This window comes from Chiloscyllium plagiosum, unplaced genomic scaffold (genome assembly GCF_037043375.1).
Source record: "Chiloscyllium plagiosum isolate Xiang-an unplaced genomic scaffold, Cpla_swu_hap1 HiC_scaffold_30, whole genome shotgun sequence".
Lineage (NCBI taxonomy): Eukaryota > Metazoa > Chordata > Chondrichthyes > Orectolobiformes > Hemiscylliidae > Chiloscyllium > Chiloscyllium plagiosum.
This window is the reverse complement of record NW_028270168.1, coordinates 39,526,008-39,543,838: the sequence shown is the minus strand read 5'-3', so window position 1 is coordinate 39,543,838 and position 17,831 is coordinate 39,526,008. Positions and strand designations below refer to the sequence as shown.

General features: G+C 39.9%; 1 protein-coding gene across 2 annotated transcripts in view; it reads left to right on the top strand.

Annotated features, from left to right (window-relative positions):
* rspo1 (R-spondin 1) overlaps window positions 1-17,831 on the top strand; it is a 200,274-nt gene that overhangs the window by 110,435 nt on the left and 72,008 nt on the right. For both annotated transcript variants that reach the window (XM_043717871.2, XM_043717872.2), the window contains exons 4-5: window positions 11,119-11,268; window positions 14,526-14,714. In XM_043717871.2, the coding sequence (XP_043573806.1) occupies window positions 11,119-11,268; window positions 14,526-14,714 (339 nt within the window). The remainder of the gene's footprint in view (window positions 1-11,118; window positions 11,269-14,525; window positions 14,715-17,831) is intronic.

Below are 17,831 nucleotides of genomic sequence, written 5' to 3'. Positions count from 1 at the left end.
TGTGGTTGGTGGCTATGGAGCATGCCCCGAGATGTTCTGCCCAGTTTCCAACGTGGAGATCATCTGGAGACAGTGGCGAGGTGAATGCATCAGGTATGCACACTGGTTTCCTTGCCAGATTTTTCCAGCATCTAGCATGTTTGGTGAGGTTGGTAAAATAGGAGGCTGACTATTAATGAGGTAAGTTAGACTGTTAATAATGCACTTAACAAGTAACAATGAGCATCCATTGGCAGCTCACCACTACCCAGTGAGAATCTTGCCACACCACTCGTGAAAAGTGTAAAAGATGTTGCGAGTTGCTCCTGATGTCATGATGACTCTTGACACATTCATTGGCCAATTCTGGAAGACATCTGGGCACAGCACACACCACTCAGATACCGATAATATTCCACTGAGAGTATATTCAAAACAGAAGTTTCAGGTATGAAGGGATTTTTTAAATTCACTTGTGGGTGGCAACATTTGTTGCCTGCACTTAATGAAGGGATATAGTGACAGTATGGACAGGTGAAGTTGAAGTCAAAGATCAGCCATTAGAGGCAGTTAGAGGCAATCAAACAAGTGCTCTGTGCAAATGTATAACTGCCACCTTTTCAAAAAAACATTTAATTCCAGCTGAATCCTGGGAAAGGAAACTGCCATTTAGTTGCCCCTTTAATTTTTTTAAACCTGTCCACAAGTTTTCATAATTTCTTTAAACACTTTCCTGCAACTCCTAGCCTCTCACAATTTATGAAGTATTCTGGCTTATTTTTCTTAGGTCCAAAGTGGATGACTTCACACTTCTCAATGTTGAACTCGATCAGTCACAGTTTTATCTACATACTTAGTCTTTGGAGAAGGGACACTTAGATTTTTTTTTTGTCCTGACGAATGCAAATTTCTGAAGAGTTTCTGTGATTTCATCATTAGTCTGGGTGATGTGATGCCTGTGATAGAGGGGTAGACCAACAAAAAGTGCTAACGATATGCAATAAAGCCCATTTCTTGCTTGTATTTTCTGCCAACTTTCTACCTGCTTTGCTGCTCAACTCTTTGCCAGGACAAAGTTCCATTGCCTCTGTTACCTCAATGAGCTTTTACAAAGATTAATCTCCATCTGTTCTCACTTGATAATCGTATTTGCACTTTTGCCAGCCAAGGTTACTGATTTGTTATAGAATTAATGTGACCAAGTTCACCTATGTTACAGTCACTATTTCCCTTCCCATCTCCATCTGAAGGTGTTTGTGACCCTGCGACTTTTAAGATCAGCCTGCTTAACACAGATTAGAAGTTGAGCCCTGTATCCAAGGTTTTTTTGTTGAGCTTTCAGAGATGGTTACATGAACATTAGTTCAACAAAACAAATATCTCGCCATCAATGAGGAAAACTCAGACATTGAACAGAAGCAGCAGAAAAAAAAAGTTTAAAATTAAAGTGGGGAAATTACCTCTCTGGGCATGTGTGCAACAGGTATTGACATCAGGAAATGGACTTCATTATTGGCAAGTGTGAAACAGGATGTTGGTCCATTTAAAACATACTTATAATTTTTTGTAACAAAAAACTGTACTACATTTTAAAATCCTTTTCAGCGTTTGTCACATTTAATAATGAAACTTAGAGTCATAGAGATCTACAAAACAGAAACAGACCTTTTGGTCCAACTCATCCATGCTGACTAAATAACCTAACCTAATCTAGTCCCATTTGCCAGCACTTGGCTCATATCCCTCTACACCCTTCATATTCATCTACCCATCCAGATGCCTTTCAAATGTTGTAATTGTACCACCTTCCACCACTTTGTCTGGCAGCTCATTCCATACATGGACTACCCTCTGTGTAGAAAAGTTGCCCCTTAGCACCGTTTTAAATTTTTCCCCTCTCACCCTAAAACTATGCCCTCTCGTTCTGGACTCTCCCACCCCATGGAAAAAGACCTTGTCTATTTAACCTATCCAATCCCCTCATGATTTTATAAACCTCTATAAGGTCACTCCCTCAGCTTCCGACACTCCAGAGAAAACAGCTCCAGCCTATTCAGCCTCTCCCTGTAAGTCAAATCCTCTAACCTTGGCAACATCCTTGTAACTCTTTTCTGAACCCTTTCAAGTTTCACAACATCTTTCAGATAGGAGGGAGACCAGAATTGCACACAATATTTCTAAAGTGGCCTAACCAATGTCCTGTACAGCCGCAACATGACCTCTCAACTCCTACACTCAAAGCTCTGTCCAATATTGCAGGTCTGAGAAATTTATTCAATCAGAAAAGGGCACTTGGTCCATAAAGAGTACTTTTCTGCCTGGTGTATGGTGCCTGTATTAACTGATAAAAAGCCTCTCTTTAACCTCATGTCCCTTCACCCAATGATTAAAAATTTGGTGATTTAAGTTCCTCACTAAACATAGGCAAATTGTATGCTTTGTAAAGACTGCATCTTTTTATTTTGCTGCTTTTTGATTGCGACTGAATTGGGAAAAATCATAGAATCATAGAATCCCTACAGTGTGGAAGCAGGCCATTTGGCCCATTGAGTCTATACCAATCCTCCAAATAACATCCCACTCAGACCCACCTCCCTTCCCCATCCTCGTAACCCTGCATTCCCCATGGCTAAACTACCTAGCCTGCACATCTTCAGACTGTTTTGCAACAAAGGACTGAAAAAGGAATTCCTGTACTTCTTTAAAAAGCAACTTGTGCAACATGTTGTGGTTTGTTTAAGCAGTCAGAGAAGCTGTTTATAGATGGGCTAACACCTGGGGGTGTAGGTGAAGTGAGATTTGGCTAGCAACAGTTTACTGACCAATGCCCATCAGCTTCTGGGTAGCTGAGCAGCCTGTAGATGTGAATGATACTGAAGAAGCCTTTAGACTGATGAAAGGGCAGATGGTCTCTCTCTCTGTGTCGTTACAGTACAATATGTAAGTCTTGAAGAAAGCCAATTTATTTTCTCCCACCAGTTGCTACTAAGTCAGAGACTTTATAATTCATGAATTAGTCACGCTATGCCTCCTGTGAAGCAGCGAGATAACCTGAAGGAAAAGATCAGAGAACTGAATGATAAGGAAAACAAAAGGGACTTTCCATTGAATCCCGAGGGCATGCACTATTGAGCTGTTTCCCCATTATCATTCCCCTTCAAGTATAACACCAGTGGTTTCCTATCTGTTTGTGTCTGACTGTATGTGTAGGGAGACTTTAGAAGGAGGTTAGAGTTTTTTCTAGTAGTTACATATCTTCAATTTTTAGTTATCTACTTATGGTTAGAATCTATTTATTTGTAATGAATAATGGTTCTTATTAAATATAGAAATGAAGCCTCAGTTTTCTGTTAATCTTGATCTGTCCGACAGGCAAACTGGGGACCTTGATAATATTTATAACTTGTGTTTTGACTCTGTGAATAGCAGGGACTGATTTCCAGCTTGCCTCTCTAGTGAAACATGACAAAATTTGGATGCTCACTCAGGTTTGACTTGAAGCAGAGACAACAATGATTAGTATTAGTCAATAGCACAGATGAAGAAAAATGCCATGATCTGTATTTAGATCGGAAATGACATTGGGAACAGCAAATGATTAACTTCAGGTGACAGAGTTGTTCTTGATATTTTCTAATTCACTTTGAAAACACAGGCTAATTAATTTGGCAGGTAAACAATAAACAGTATGAGGGAAGATGTTACGTATTTTATTCAACAATAAAACAACTACAGAGGTCAACTGAAGACATTCAACCTCATTTTGAAGTTGAAGTAAAGAGCTTAAGTACTTCAACAGAGATGTGGATTGAGAAAAATGATTTGCTTGCATAGATTGAAGATGGGCTGTATACAATTCCATGGAAACCAACATTGAGATGGAAGACCACTGTCTGCAGATTCAGGACATGATCAAGAAGTAACTATTTGACCCAAAAATCCAGGATACCGTCAAAGAAATTGCCTGGCTCAGAAACCAAGGACAACGTAAAAAAGTAAATATCTTTTTCAACAAAGCAATTGTGTTCCATGAAGGGAATTGTGGGGTTAAAAGTTCCCTGGTAGTTTCTGAGGGGCAGCTATCTGTTTCAGTCGGGAACGTTGTTCTGTGAAAATAATCCAGGAGATTAAGATCCAGTTAAGATAATAGACTGGCATCCTCAGTGAATGACATCCAAGAGGTAAAACACCCTCTAGGGTAGGTAGTCTTTAGAGAGCAGGCAGGTCAAGAACAAAACCAAGGTCAACAGTCAACAAACCAAAGACCTACCCAATGTCCAAGTCCAAACTGAATGCATTCTGGAAAAATTGTAAAACCTCCATACCACCTGGAATTGTCAGCGCAGATCTTGGATGGAATAGGGGGAGTGGTAAATGCAGTTATATACATGGATATGTAAATATAACTGAGAAGCAAAGACATTTGTAGGTATATTTTGCATTAGGTAATGGTTCTGAAAGAGTTAGTGTTGAGAACTGCATTAAACTCCACCCAATCTGATGATGTCATTACAGACTTGGGCAAAGAAAAGCCAGAATATCAAGTTGACTACAAAGGTAAAAGAGTTTTTGTTTTATTTTGGTGATTTCTATAAGGGGGAAATCTTCAACAACGGCATCCAGTTTTCAATGAATGATTCCCATCCAACAATATATAATATTGATATAATATAATTGCAGCAGTTCAACTTTATTTTTGTTTCACTTTTATAGGCACAGTTGTTAAATAAGCACAGTTCTTTCGGTGTAAAATGAACAGAACACTTAAGACCTAATATCTGCACTTCACGAAGCTTCCTTGTAAGCTTTCATTGACTAACCCAGCTCGTCCATGCCTTTCCGTCCCACTCCATGCCCATGTGACTTAACATTGGAAGTAGTACATTTGAGATGTGTTGGGCTTTGACTTCACTGTATATTGGATGCTCCAAGCTGAAGGAGAGGCCAGAGTTCACTGTTGAATTAGTACAACCTGACTAACATCACCATGTAACATTGCGTAGTGTGCATGTATCACCACAGCCACTGTATCCGTCTTACAGATGATGAATTAATTTCATATGTATACCCTTAACATCTGTTCACATGGAACACAGACACAAGTAAAGTAAGTGTTGGTGGTATACAAGAGAAATTAGCACTTCGCATAATATTACTGTAAACTCTTCAAACATCTTGACAGGGCATCAAGATAGCTTTCAACAGAATCATTTTAAAAATGTTGCATGACTGTTTTGTGGCTAGGCAAGTTACACTACCGAATAGAAAAATCAGAGAATTGATAAAGTTTTACTTATGTGATGATTGGGAATAGTGGAGCCTGATTTTCAGCATTCAATGAGGCATAACGGTATTGAGTACTTGGCAACCAATTAGCTTCCTGCACCAGAACACATTCACTTTAGAGATAGAAAACATTTAATGGATGCTGTCAGCTTTTATTTCAAAATCCTGTCTGGCTTTAGCAAGATCTTGTACAGTGATATTACATCAATACTTGAGCATTCTGAATGCAAACCCATTCCACTGTCAGAAAATACAGAAACATCTTTCACAACAATTTAAAGTGACAGAGATAAAGCCTATCTGTCATCATTTAAGAGGATTGCTTTTTGAACTTTGTTTACAGTTGATGATTTGAGGACTCTGGTGGAACACATACTGGACCTGACAAAATCGACTGTATGCATGTTTGTGATGGTCAAGATGACTAGAAATTTGACTATAAAATGTGATTGCACAGCTCAATTGAAGTTTCCAAGATGTTGTAAAGTTGGTCTGTAAAAATGGTAAAATTAGAAAAAGGGGGAGAATGTTGTGTGGTCCCTTTAACAGATGGTGTTCTTTTTGGTGCTTAGAGTTAAAATGAATGTCTGACAGCAGTTAAGTACAGGTGCACAGATTTTGTATCGAACAGCCAAGCAGAATTTTTACTAAGATAACAAATCTTTTCAAATTTAGCCAATTAATTTATTCCAAGCACTTACTGATTGAAAGCCCGTTAAATTTAAATCTGATGGTGTTGGCAACCTTGAACCAATCCAGTTGTAAAGAAATTAGTATGTCTACATGGGTATAATAATGGGGACAAATGGACAGAGAAGAGAGAGCCAAGTGCCAACGAGAGGGATAAGAACTTTCCCTTAGTTCTCAGAAAAGAGCACCATCTATTCATAAAGGTACACAGCAGTCTTCGATAATATTCTTGAGAAAACAACTGAGAAGGCATTTCGGACAGAGAAAGATGATGGAAGAAGATATAGAAAATTTTGGAAGTCACAGACTGTGTGAACTTTGAGAGACAAAGTTTTAATTTATTGTTTTCTTATTACTTGGATTTATATAAGTGGGACCTGTGTTATTAGAAGAGTATATCAGTAGAATCTTGTTTTATTCAGGAATAGGTAGTTAGAGAGGGATTGTTCTGTTTGTTGTCATTCTGGTAATTTATTCACTGTTGGAGTTAGATAATTAGATTTTTACTTGCTAATCATAGAGTGGGTGAAAGGAGTCCATTTCATTTAACCACTTCTTTATAACAGATTGAGGTAAGAGGTAAGTTATACCATTTAAGATACTTCCTGTATTGGATTACGAGGCAAGGTGAGCTTCTCTGGCTGTTTGGTTTTAATTATCAGAGGAGTATCGACCTCCATTTCGTAACAAAGGTCAATAGGATCAGTCGGACATTGAATTTTACTTTTTCACTGATTACGATATTGCCATTTAGATTTAATCCTGCTCAATTTAAATTAGTATACAATTTCAGTTTTTTTTTCTTAATGTATAATGCTTCCTTTCCAGATTTTCTGCTAGGACCTCGAATCACACCCAAATGAAAAGAAAGTGGTCATCAAATTGCAACATAAATATAATGCTTAGTACTTTTACATCTGATGTCTGCTACATCTGGACGGGGTTTTGGTTAGTGAATGACAGTGGGTTCATAGAGAATTACACTACAATTTAATTGAAATTATTCTTGTTTTTTAATAATCTGGAAGAATGAGCATTTTGCCATTTCATACATTTCTGGGAAGGAATCCACAGTTGAGATTTTAATAGAAACTTACATGTTTTGAAGAGGGATATTTGATCAATGGAAGGCAACCAGTTGCTTTGAATGCATATTCTTGTGAGGAGAAGCATAACTGCAGAATCTAATAGCAAAATGAAAGAAAAATACTAACAGTAGTTAAGCAAAAATACTTCCAGTCAAAATGGCTGCTGAATAGGATGCTCCAACTGGAGCTCCTGGGTTCCTTCAGTTTCTTTCTCTTTTTTCCCCTTTTGGTCTCTCGGTGGATCTGGACCTGGTCTCCCAGTAGTACATGGCGGGTCCTGAGGCCTGGTCTCCTAATAGCTCCTGGTGGGTCCTGGCATGGCTTCTGAAAACCCCTAATGAGTCCTGGCCTGATGCCTCGGCAGTGTGAGAGTTCTCAGCCTAGTCTCCCGGCGGTATGTCAGTCCATCTCTCAGTGGCTTGCCACGGGTCCCAGGCCTAGTCTCTTAGCGGTATGTCTGCTGGTCTCTCGGCAGCTCACATTGGTGCCTTGATTCAGCGTGCGAGTGGATCCTGCCTGGATATAATCTCGAGGTACTTGGGGGAGATCGGAGAGATGGTAGTTTCAACAGCAGCAATGGTATCTGCAGCAGCAGCGTGGAGAACAGACAGCTGAGGTCGCTGTGGAGAGTGAGAGAGGCGGAGTGTTGAACTTTTAGCTTATTCCTTTATTTTCCTCATTTAAACTATGAAAAACTTTAATGTAAACTATAAACTTTTTTTAATTTTTATATTATTCTATGAAATAATGCTTAACTTTTTAACTCTCGTTTCTCTTACTACTTTTACCTAAGCATTTTTTGTACCTGGGTATTTTGGTACCTAAGATGGCACCACATGATTAGATGATTAGATTAGATCGCTTACAGTGTGGAAACAGGCCCTTCGGCCCAACAAGTCCACACCGACCCTCCAAAGAGCAACCCACCCAGACCCATTCCCCTACATTTACCCCTTTAACCTAACACTACGGGCAATTTAGCATGGCCAATTCACCTTACCTGCACATCTTTGTGACTGTGGGAGGAAACCGGAGCACCCGGATGAAACCCACGCAGACACGGGGAGAATGTGCAAACTCCACACAGACAGTTGCCTGAGGTGGGAGTTGAACCCGGGTCTCTGGTGCTGTGAGGCAATGGTGCTAACCACTGTTCGTGGCAAAATTAAACACTTTTCATTGTGTTCCTGTACTTGAGTGGATGTGACAGTAAAATTTAAGTTCTAAACCTAAAATCTGAAATATTATTCCATGACTGTTATGTTTCTGGCATGTTTGAGGATTTAACCATCTTCCCATGGATGGGATCCAGGTACATTGCAGTGCTATCTTTAACATAACTTCTGATGTCAATAAAGGCAAGGTTCACGGGATGATTTCCTTCTACAGTCAAAGGAACAAAAAAAAAACTGGTCCTTTAATGTGGTGCTTGCAAAATAAATGTTTTGACTACATTTTAAGTGAAATTATTCTTGTTATTTTTAACAATCAGGAAGAATTAGCATTTTGTCATTTCACTTATTTCTGATAAGGAATCCACACTTGCGATGTTAGTGGGAACTAAACTCATGTTAATAGTTGAGGGAGCCTGCCACTGTTGGGGGGGGGGGGGGGGGTAACCATTTAAATAGCAGTGTTAATGACCAAACTATTTACAGAGAATGAGCTGCAGGTCAAGCCCTCAACTTTCTGTGCAAACAGGCAGCAAAACGAAAGAAAAATATATGTTCTTCTTTGAGAACAGGACAAGGCTCAGGCCAGATATGGAAATCTTAGGCAGGGTTAGAAGCATAGAAAGTGATGAATCTGTGCTTGAGCCAGGAAGCACGATGGTCTTTTTGGTTTGTAAATGAAAGGAAAAACTATAGAAGCCAGTGAAGGCCGAAAGATGATGGTGGCAGGAGCGTCATTATCTACCAGGGTCTGAGAAAGGGGATAAATGGCCAGGAGCGAAATTAGAAAAAAAAAGTTGGACCAGCTTCTGACTTGCTATAGCCGCTTTTCCCACCAAAAGACTGAATCCAGTCTTGACAATCCACCTGGAACCATTGAAGAGCGTGATTAAGCAATTAAATGCAATCTTTCATTGATGTTACAATTTTCCCAGCATCTCATTTGCCCCATAGTGTGTCAATATCTTTGCAATTCAAAGGAGATGGCTGCACATTGGAAGGTCTGGGTAACATGACTATTCAATATTTTCTAATTTTGAAAGACCCAAAAATGACAAGGCTGATATATTTCACCGGCAGAAACCTGAAGTTCTAATGTCACCAGTAGAGTTAGGGATCATCCAGGTGCCTCCACAGTATGTCTCCCACTCCTTCTGTATTCCCTTTGGATGTGCTTCATCAACTTTCACAGGTACAGTCACATCATTCAGATGTCAGATGCTAGGTTCCCAAACAGGTTGATTTCTTCTAGCACAGTTGGATGTGTCAGAGGATGACAGAAGCAATGTTTCAAAGATGCGATGAAAGCCAGTATGAAGAAATGCCACATTGACATCAGCTCCTGACAGGTCATAACCCTATTTGAATCAGGTGGATAGAAAATCTGTGGGAATGTTCAACTTGAGACCCAAGGATGATAAAATGAAAAGGAAAAATTAGAATGGTTAAAGAAAAGAATCCAAATGAATATTACCCAAACAGCTATTCCACATAACAATAAGTGGCCTATTTGCATTAAGTCCTGAATCAGGCTCAGTAGCAGACTTTGCACTCATAGAAGACAATAATCATTATCAGCAAGTCATAGGCAATGTTCTTACTTTAGACACATGAGGCTGGTGGTCCACCTGCTGTGGAGTGTGCTGTTTCAAGCTCCTGCTTCTCAGTTTATCTGCTATCCCTAGCTGAATCCACAACTGGAGACATGTCCTTAATTGGATTGCTTTCCAGAAAATTGAACCGGAAAGCAACCTGCTGCTGCCAATGGGATAATAACGCAAAGATGGTCCTGATGGCTGAAAAACATTCATGTTTGGAAAATTCTGTCCTACACTTTGACTGATGCTGTAAAATAAGGCAACTTCTGAACTTTATCTTGATTGCATTTCATGAGACAACTCACCAGCTTTGAGTAGTAGTTTAAGAGAACCATATGTATAGACACAAATGGAAGATTGAAGAATTCAGCACATAAATGAACATCTTATTATGTCTCTGCCAATTTACAGTGTAATGTGCATGATGGCATAGTGATCATGTCAGAGGGCTATTAAACCAGGCTAATATGCTGAGAACCTATGTTCAAATCCCACTATGACAGCTGGTGGGATTTAAATTCAACTAAATACAATCTAGAAGTGAAAACTAGCTTCAGTATGGTGACTGTGAAATGATCATCCAATGATGTAAAACCCCATTTGGTTTATTTATGTCCTTTAGGGAGGAAAATCTACCGTCCTTACTTGATCCAGTCTATATTTAACTCTAGAGAAAAACTAACGTGGCTGTGTCTTCATTGGCCTAGCAATTAAAACACTTCAAAGTCAATTAGATATGGGCAACAGATGTTGTTCCAATTAAAACATAAAATAAATTGGGCATATGATATAAGCTTGTGATTATTAGGAAGGTGGTTCTGCATTCATGACAAACCAATCACCCACAAATCCAAGAAAATAATTTTAACAGTCTCAACATATATAGCAGACCTTTTGACTTCAATTACATGCCCTGCATTAGCTGGAAGGAACAGTTCACTGGCAAGGTTTAACATTAGCTCAACAAATTCCTTGAATTAAGACATTTTCTCTACTTGACCCATTCCCCCATGCCCTCTTCCGGTTTAGAAATTAAGAACAGGTTCTTCTTTTGTAACTCTTGTATGTGGAAAGAGTGCAAACATTATTTTTCAAGTTACAAATGAAAGAAGCTGTCAAATGGTAAAATGAGACAGGATTTTTTTTCATGCAACTTGTTTATCTTGTGTCAAAGAAATAAGATTGTGCATGAGATTACAGCCATGAAATATCAAGTTAATGTGCTATTTGTTTGGATTATATTATATTGTTCTAATGCTTGAAAAATGTGAATTTGCTGAGACATTCTTGCCATTGTTCTTCCAGAGTGCAAAATTGAGAACTGTGAGGCATGCTTCAGCAGAAACTTTTGTACTAAGTGTAAAGAAGGACTGTACCTGCATCGAGGGAAATGTTATGACAGCTGTCCAGAGGGGTTTGCAGCCACAAATGGCACCATGGAGTGTAGTCATGCTGGTGAGTATGAACCAAGTTAACACTGTTTACGAACAATTTTGTTTAAGTTTCCACAGAGGCACTGGAACAAGATGTCAACAGTAGGATCGCATTTGGAATGCACCCCAGAAAACAGATATTTTCTTGGCCAGTTTAGTTCCACCATCTTTGAATGAAAGCGTAAAACAAACAGTTACCCTGATGTCAATGGTTTACACATACAGTGCTTCTAGGAGGTGGTGGTTCAAGACAGCAGGAAGCAAGGAGGGGTTTCTATCCAGAAACATCTGGTTTAAGGTTTCGTTATATCTGGCAGGCAGAGGGCAAGTGATCACCAAATAATGTGGGTGTGGAAAATGGCATGTCAAAATAGGGATTATGCTACTAGAATGGGATGAGACCAATTGTTGCAGCAGTCTGATGGAATAAAAGCAAAGTACTGTGGGTGCTTGAAATCTGAAACAAACACAGAAAAAGCTCAACAGTTCCGGTGGCATCTGTGGAGAAAGAAATAGAGATAATGTTTTGAGTCCAGTATGACTCTTCTTCAGAATTTGGACTTCAAGGTTCTGAAGGAGAGTCACACTGGACTCAAAACATTAGCTCCATCACCAAGGACTATCTGATCCTGAGACAGAGAACTAAAAGTGTAAAATTGTTCTCATACTCAACACAGACGTCACTCAACTTTATGGATGAAAGATACCCCTGCACTTTAAATAAATTACAAAAAAAAATTACGTGCAGAAAATAGAGAAAAGAAAACCTTGAAAATAAACAACCATTTCCTTCCAAATGAACCCAAAATACCATACTTATTGAAATAAGTCATTTGCTTTGGCATATGCCTAATTGAAATAAATCATCGCCTACAATGCTAGTTATTTCAATCTTAATCAGGTTCCTTGAGAGGATGTTAACCTCTCCAATTTGCTAATATCTGCTGTGTCCACCTGGATTCTAACTCCATGATTGTTGAAGAATTCAACTGGTGTTAAGTTGCGGCACTGTGGCTCAGTGGTTAGCACTACTACCTCACAGTACTAGGTACCTGGATTCAATTCCTCCTGCAGACAACTGTCTGTGTGGAGTTTGTACTTCCACCCTGTGTTTACATGGGTTTCCTTTAAGTGCTCTAGTTTCCTCCCACAGTCCAAAGACTTGCAGGTTAGGTGGTTTGGTCATGCTAAATTGCCCAAAGTGTCCAGGGATATGGTGGCTGGATGGATTAGCCATGGGAAATGCATGGTAACAGGGATTGGTGGGATGTTCTTTGGATAGTCAGTGTAAATTTGATGGACCAAATGACCTGTTTCCATACTGTAGGAGATTCTATGCAGTTGAATGCAGTTTCCTAATTTTAGTCACTGTGCCTATTGTTCCATTTTGCTCAGCTAATATTATGATATTCAAACATGCATTTCTTTGCCAGGTCCTCACCAGTTTCAACATCTCACCATTGCTAACCTCTGTCTGCTCTGTGCTGCTGAACAGCAAGAATGCTCACTGTGAAAATCTACTGAGGCATTGTTCACCTGCAACTTGGCTTTGAGTCCAGCTTAGATCACTAGGATGAAGGGTCCCGCTCTCTTTTTGAACAGAAGCCATCTTGTTCATGGTCAACAGTCACAGTAGGGTGGCACAGTGGCTCAGTGGTTAGCACTACTGCCTCACAGCGCCAGGGACCCAGATTTGATCCCAGTCTCGGGTGACTGTCTGCGTGGAGTTTGCACATTCTTCCTGTGTCTGTGGGCTCCTGTTTCCTCCCACCGTCCAAAGTTGTATGGGTCAGGTGAATTGGCTGTGCTAAATTGCTCATAGTGATAGGTACATTAGTAGGGAGTAGGCGAATGGGTCTGGGTGGGTTACTCTTCAGAGGGTCAGTGTGGACTTGTTGGGCTGAAGTGCCTGTTTCCACACTGTAGGGTATCTAGCTATGTAACATGGCGCTATAGCCTAAAAGTGCTTATACATTTGAATCATCATTAAATTATTCAATAAATCCAATTTTTTAAAATCATAGCCATGTTTTTTTAACTGGACATTAATTAAGCATGGATTTGATTTGATGTTTTCAGATATTCCTTTTAGTGGAGCAGTCTGTGATCTCTCCATGCTGGAGTCCCTTGGAGCCAGTGTACCAGCAAGTGGCTATCTACCACCTACCTGTCTGCCCCCTCCCCACCTGATGGGGGGAGATTGGCAGTAAACCCACCTTGTGCCTATTAAGGACCATAAGTAACCTATTAATAGCCACTTAAGGACTTCATCTGAGCTCCAGCAGTATTTTACCAGCTGTGGGATGAGGCCATGTTGAATGGCAAACGTGGCAACTTTAGCAGCACAGGTTGGTTTTGGGTAAGTGCCCACCAGAGGCACCCCTTTCCCCAAAGTCATACTCCCACTTTTACCCAGCCACTGTATTCCCCTTTTAGAATCATAGAATCCCTACAAGTCACGCAGCCCTACAAGTCCACACCAACCTTCCGAAGAGTAACCCACTCAGAACCATTCCCCTACTACTCTACACTTACCCTTAACTAATGCATCTAACACATCTCTGAACACTACGGGCAATTTAGCATGGCCAATTGACCTAATCTGCACATCTTTGGAATGTGGGAGGAAACCGGAACACCCGGAGGAAACCCACACAGACACGGGGAGAATGTGCAAACCCGAGACTGGAATTGAACCAAGGTCCCTGGCACTGTGAGAAAGCAGTGCTAGCCACTGAACCACTGTGCCACCCTCAGACGTCTTAAACCTGGTCATGCCCTTACCAGCATTCCCCTTACCAGCACCTGCCAACCCAGTCAAATTCACCTCTGAATCCTGGAGACTTAACAGAGGCCTATGTGCCCATTTGGCATGGGCAGCTGTTGTAAGGCAGGGTCTCCTTCTGTGATAGGGGCTGTTAGTTGCCTTTAAGCAACTAACATTCTTCTAAAGAGTAAGTTGCTGTAAGGCAGCTATCAGTATGATGGGTCTGCTTGCCACCGCCATTTCAGATGGAAAGGGATGGTTGGGACAGAGAGGGACAGGAACCACAGTGTCCAGAAAAATCCAGTCCCAAACATTCTTATTAGTATTAGCTTTACACTTAAATCTTCTTCAAAATAATTTTCTACATTTAGGCAGTACATGAATAGGAAAGGTTCAGAGGGATATAGGCCAAATGCAGGCAAGTAGGACTAGTTTAGTTTGGAAACTCCGTCAGCATGGACGATTTCGACCAAAGAATATGTTGACTCTATTTACTTTTTAATTTCTCACAGCTCAATGTGAATTGAGTGAATGGAGCCCCTGGGGACCATGTACCAAAGGACGGAAGACATGTGGTTTCAAAAGAGGAACAGAAGTAAGGACCAGGCAGTTGCTCCAAGGACCTTCATCAGAAGACGTGACTTGCCCACCAACCAGAGAGAGCAGACGTTGCACAGTGCAAAGGAAGCCTTGTTTGAATGGTAAGTGGCTCTATTAACCAAATTATTCCAAACTAGGTTAACATTGTGGCTAATAATATCATTACACACAACAGTCAGAAGTAATTTCTATAGTTCCAGTGTGAGACTACTTTTACATAAAAGGAAGTACTATTTCTTATTAAAGCTCTGACCCAGTTTAATCCTTCTATGGACAAAATGAAGCTTTGTTATTTCATCTCATGCAATATACCACTTTATAATACATGAAGCACTACTAGTCACAGGAAAAGTTATATTTAAACATGACAAAACACGCATGAGGATACAAGGATAAATGTGCATTAAATCATCAGATGTACAGAATACCACTGACTGTATGGGCAAAAGAGTTGATACCCAATTCACCCAGTATGCCATTGAATATTGGGACAGCTGAAGGGACTGAATGCCATTTTCCTGTTGCTATGTTTCAAACTAATGTGTTTGGGAATAACCTCAGAGACACAAGGCTGTCCTGAGTTTGGAGAGTGCAGAGAAAGTTTAATCCAATGTCTAATCTATTTTGTGTCTGATATAATATCATAAGGAAACATAAAAATTTCTACACTTGATATGTATTGACTGAAGAATACACTTTACTCACCAACTCGACCACCTCAGGTAAGGTTTTACAAAGTTCTTCTGTCTCCTCAAAGTTTGCCTCCTCAAAGCTATGTTGAATAAAATTTTAGTTTATCAGCTTTGCCTTTCTTAGGTTAATTTCTAAGGTGATACCTTGAGTAGCAAAAAGGTTCATGCAAGGGAATTATCTTGAAAAAGAGCAGGTATTTACTTAGCAGTCAAAAGTGAAGTCACCAGAGTCCCAGAGAACCATAGGATTGCTCTCTCATGAGAGAGAGGTGACTGGTGGTGGTTTAGCCTGGAGGTCGTAATGCCTCAGGTGATGTTGAAAAGGCAGGACCTTTATGAGAACCCTAGCCAGTGTGGGAAGTAGCTTACAATATCACTTACAATATATAATACCTCAGGTATAAGAAACACCCCGATAATTCACAGGTAGTTTTTCTGGAATTCCTTCCCTAAATCCTTTCACCCGTCCACCTCCCTTTCCTCCTCAAGACTTTGGATAAACCTTGGTTACCCCTTTATAATATTTCTTTATTTGTCCTGGCATCAATGTTTTGGCTATCCCTCTGTGAAGCATTACTGGCTTATTTCTCTGTGCTAAATCTGCTATATTTGCAAGCTTTTACAATGTTTAAAACTGTATACAACACTTCATTTTTAATTAAAACTTGCATTTGAAATAAAAGTGGATCAAAATTTTACAGTGGAAAAAATGTAAGTGAAATGGTTTCATAAAAATTCACAGTTCCTTAGGATGACAGTGAGTACTGGGTAGAGTGATGGTGCAATTAATGCTGTTCCCTCTTACAACTCATGCCATTACAACAGTATGTTTTAGCCCCATGTTAATTACAGTCCAGCATTTTAGAATGATTAATATGATTGTTTATGAGCTGGAGATTTACAGGAGGAAGAGTGATTGGTATATCTTAGCTCTTTAAATCCAAAACAAATGTACAATGTCCAATCATAGCAGCCAACTGTTTCTGCAGTGATGTCAATTTTTTTGTTTACTTCTACACTTTGCTGGCAAGTTCATTCTGTGTGTTGATCACTGTTAACTTGAAGAAGGTATTCCTCATCTCAATGGTACATTTACTTTTCACTGATTGTGCGGGAGTCCATAATTATAGCTGGGCCATTCAGGGTTGTGTCAGAAAGTTGTTCTTCACAGAATTGCTACAGTGTAAAAGGAGACCATTTGGCCATTGTGCCTACACCAGCTTTTCAAATAGGCATCATTACCCAGTGTCAATTTCCTGCTTTTTCCATACTCTTACACACCATTACAAATAATTTCCCAATGCCCTCTTAAATGCCTCAGTTGAATGTGCCTGCATCACATTTCCAGGCAGTGCCTTCTGTACCCTAAATGCTTGCTGTGAAAAAGGCTTTATCTCACATTACCTTTGCTTTCTTTGCATCACTTTAAATCAATACTCTCTCACTCATGAGACCATAAGACATAGAAGCACAAATTAAGCCTTTCAGACCAATGGGTCTGCTCCACCATTCAATCATGGCTATAAGTTTCTCAACCCCATTCTTTCGCTTTCTCCCCATAACCTTTGATATTCAAGAACCTATCTATTTCAGTCCTAAATATACTCAATAACCTGACCTCTGCGACAATGAATTCCATAGATTCACCACTCTCTGGCTGAAGAAGTTTCTCCTTATCTGAGTTCTAAAAGGTCTTCCCTTTATTCTAAGGCTATGTCCTTGGATCCTAGTCTCTCCTACCAATGTTGTTCAGTGAACAGCTTCTCCTCATTTAATCTCTCCATCATGTTGAACACTGGTCCCAAATCTCTTCTCAGCCTTCTTCTCTCCAAGGAGAATAGTTCTAACCTTTCCAAGCTAGCCTCACAACTGAAGTTTCTCATTCCTGAAACTATTCTTGAACATTGCTTCTGTACACTCTCTAATTCAATAATGTCTTTCCTATAATGTGGCATCCACAATACTCCAGCTGAGGTCTAACAGTGTCTTTTACAAATTCATATCACCTCATTGCTCTTGAACTCTGCCACTACTAATACAAATGTAGACATTGTATGTTTCATTAATTGCTTCTTTCACTTGTCCTGCTGCCTTCAGTCATCAGTGCACATATGCTCTTGCACCCTCTGGAGAATGTACCTTCTTTTTTATATTGTCTTTCTTACCAAAGTGCATCACCTCACATTCCCTTGCATTGAACCTTACCAGCTAACTATCCACCCATTCTACCAACTTGTCAGTGCCCTTTTGGAATTCCACACTGTTCTCCACACAGCTTACAATTCTTCCAAGTTTTATGCAATCTACAAACTGTGAAATTGCCTCCTGTGCACCAAGAATCAGCATATTAATATATATCATGAATACCAATGATTCTTCCTCCAGCCTGAAAACTATCCATTGACCATTACTCTCTATGTTTCTCATCACCCAGCTAATTTTGTATCCATGTTGCCTCTGTCCATTTTATGCCATAACCTATAACCTTCCTCACGAGTCTGTTGTGTGGCACTGTATCAAATATCT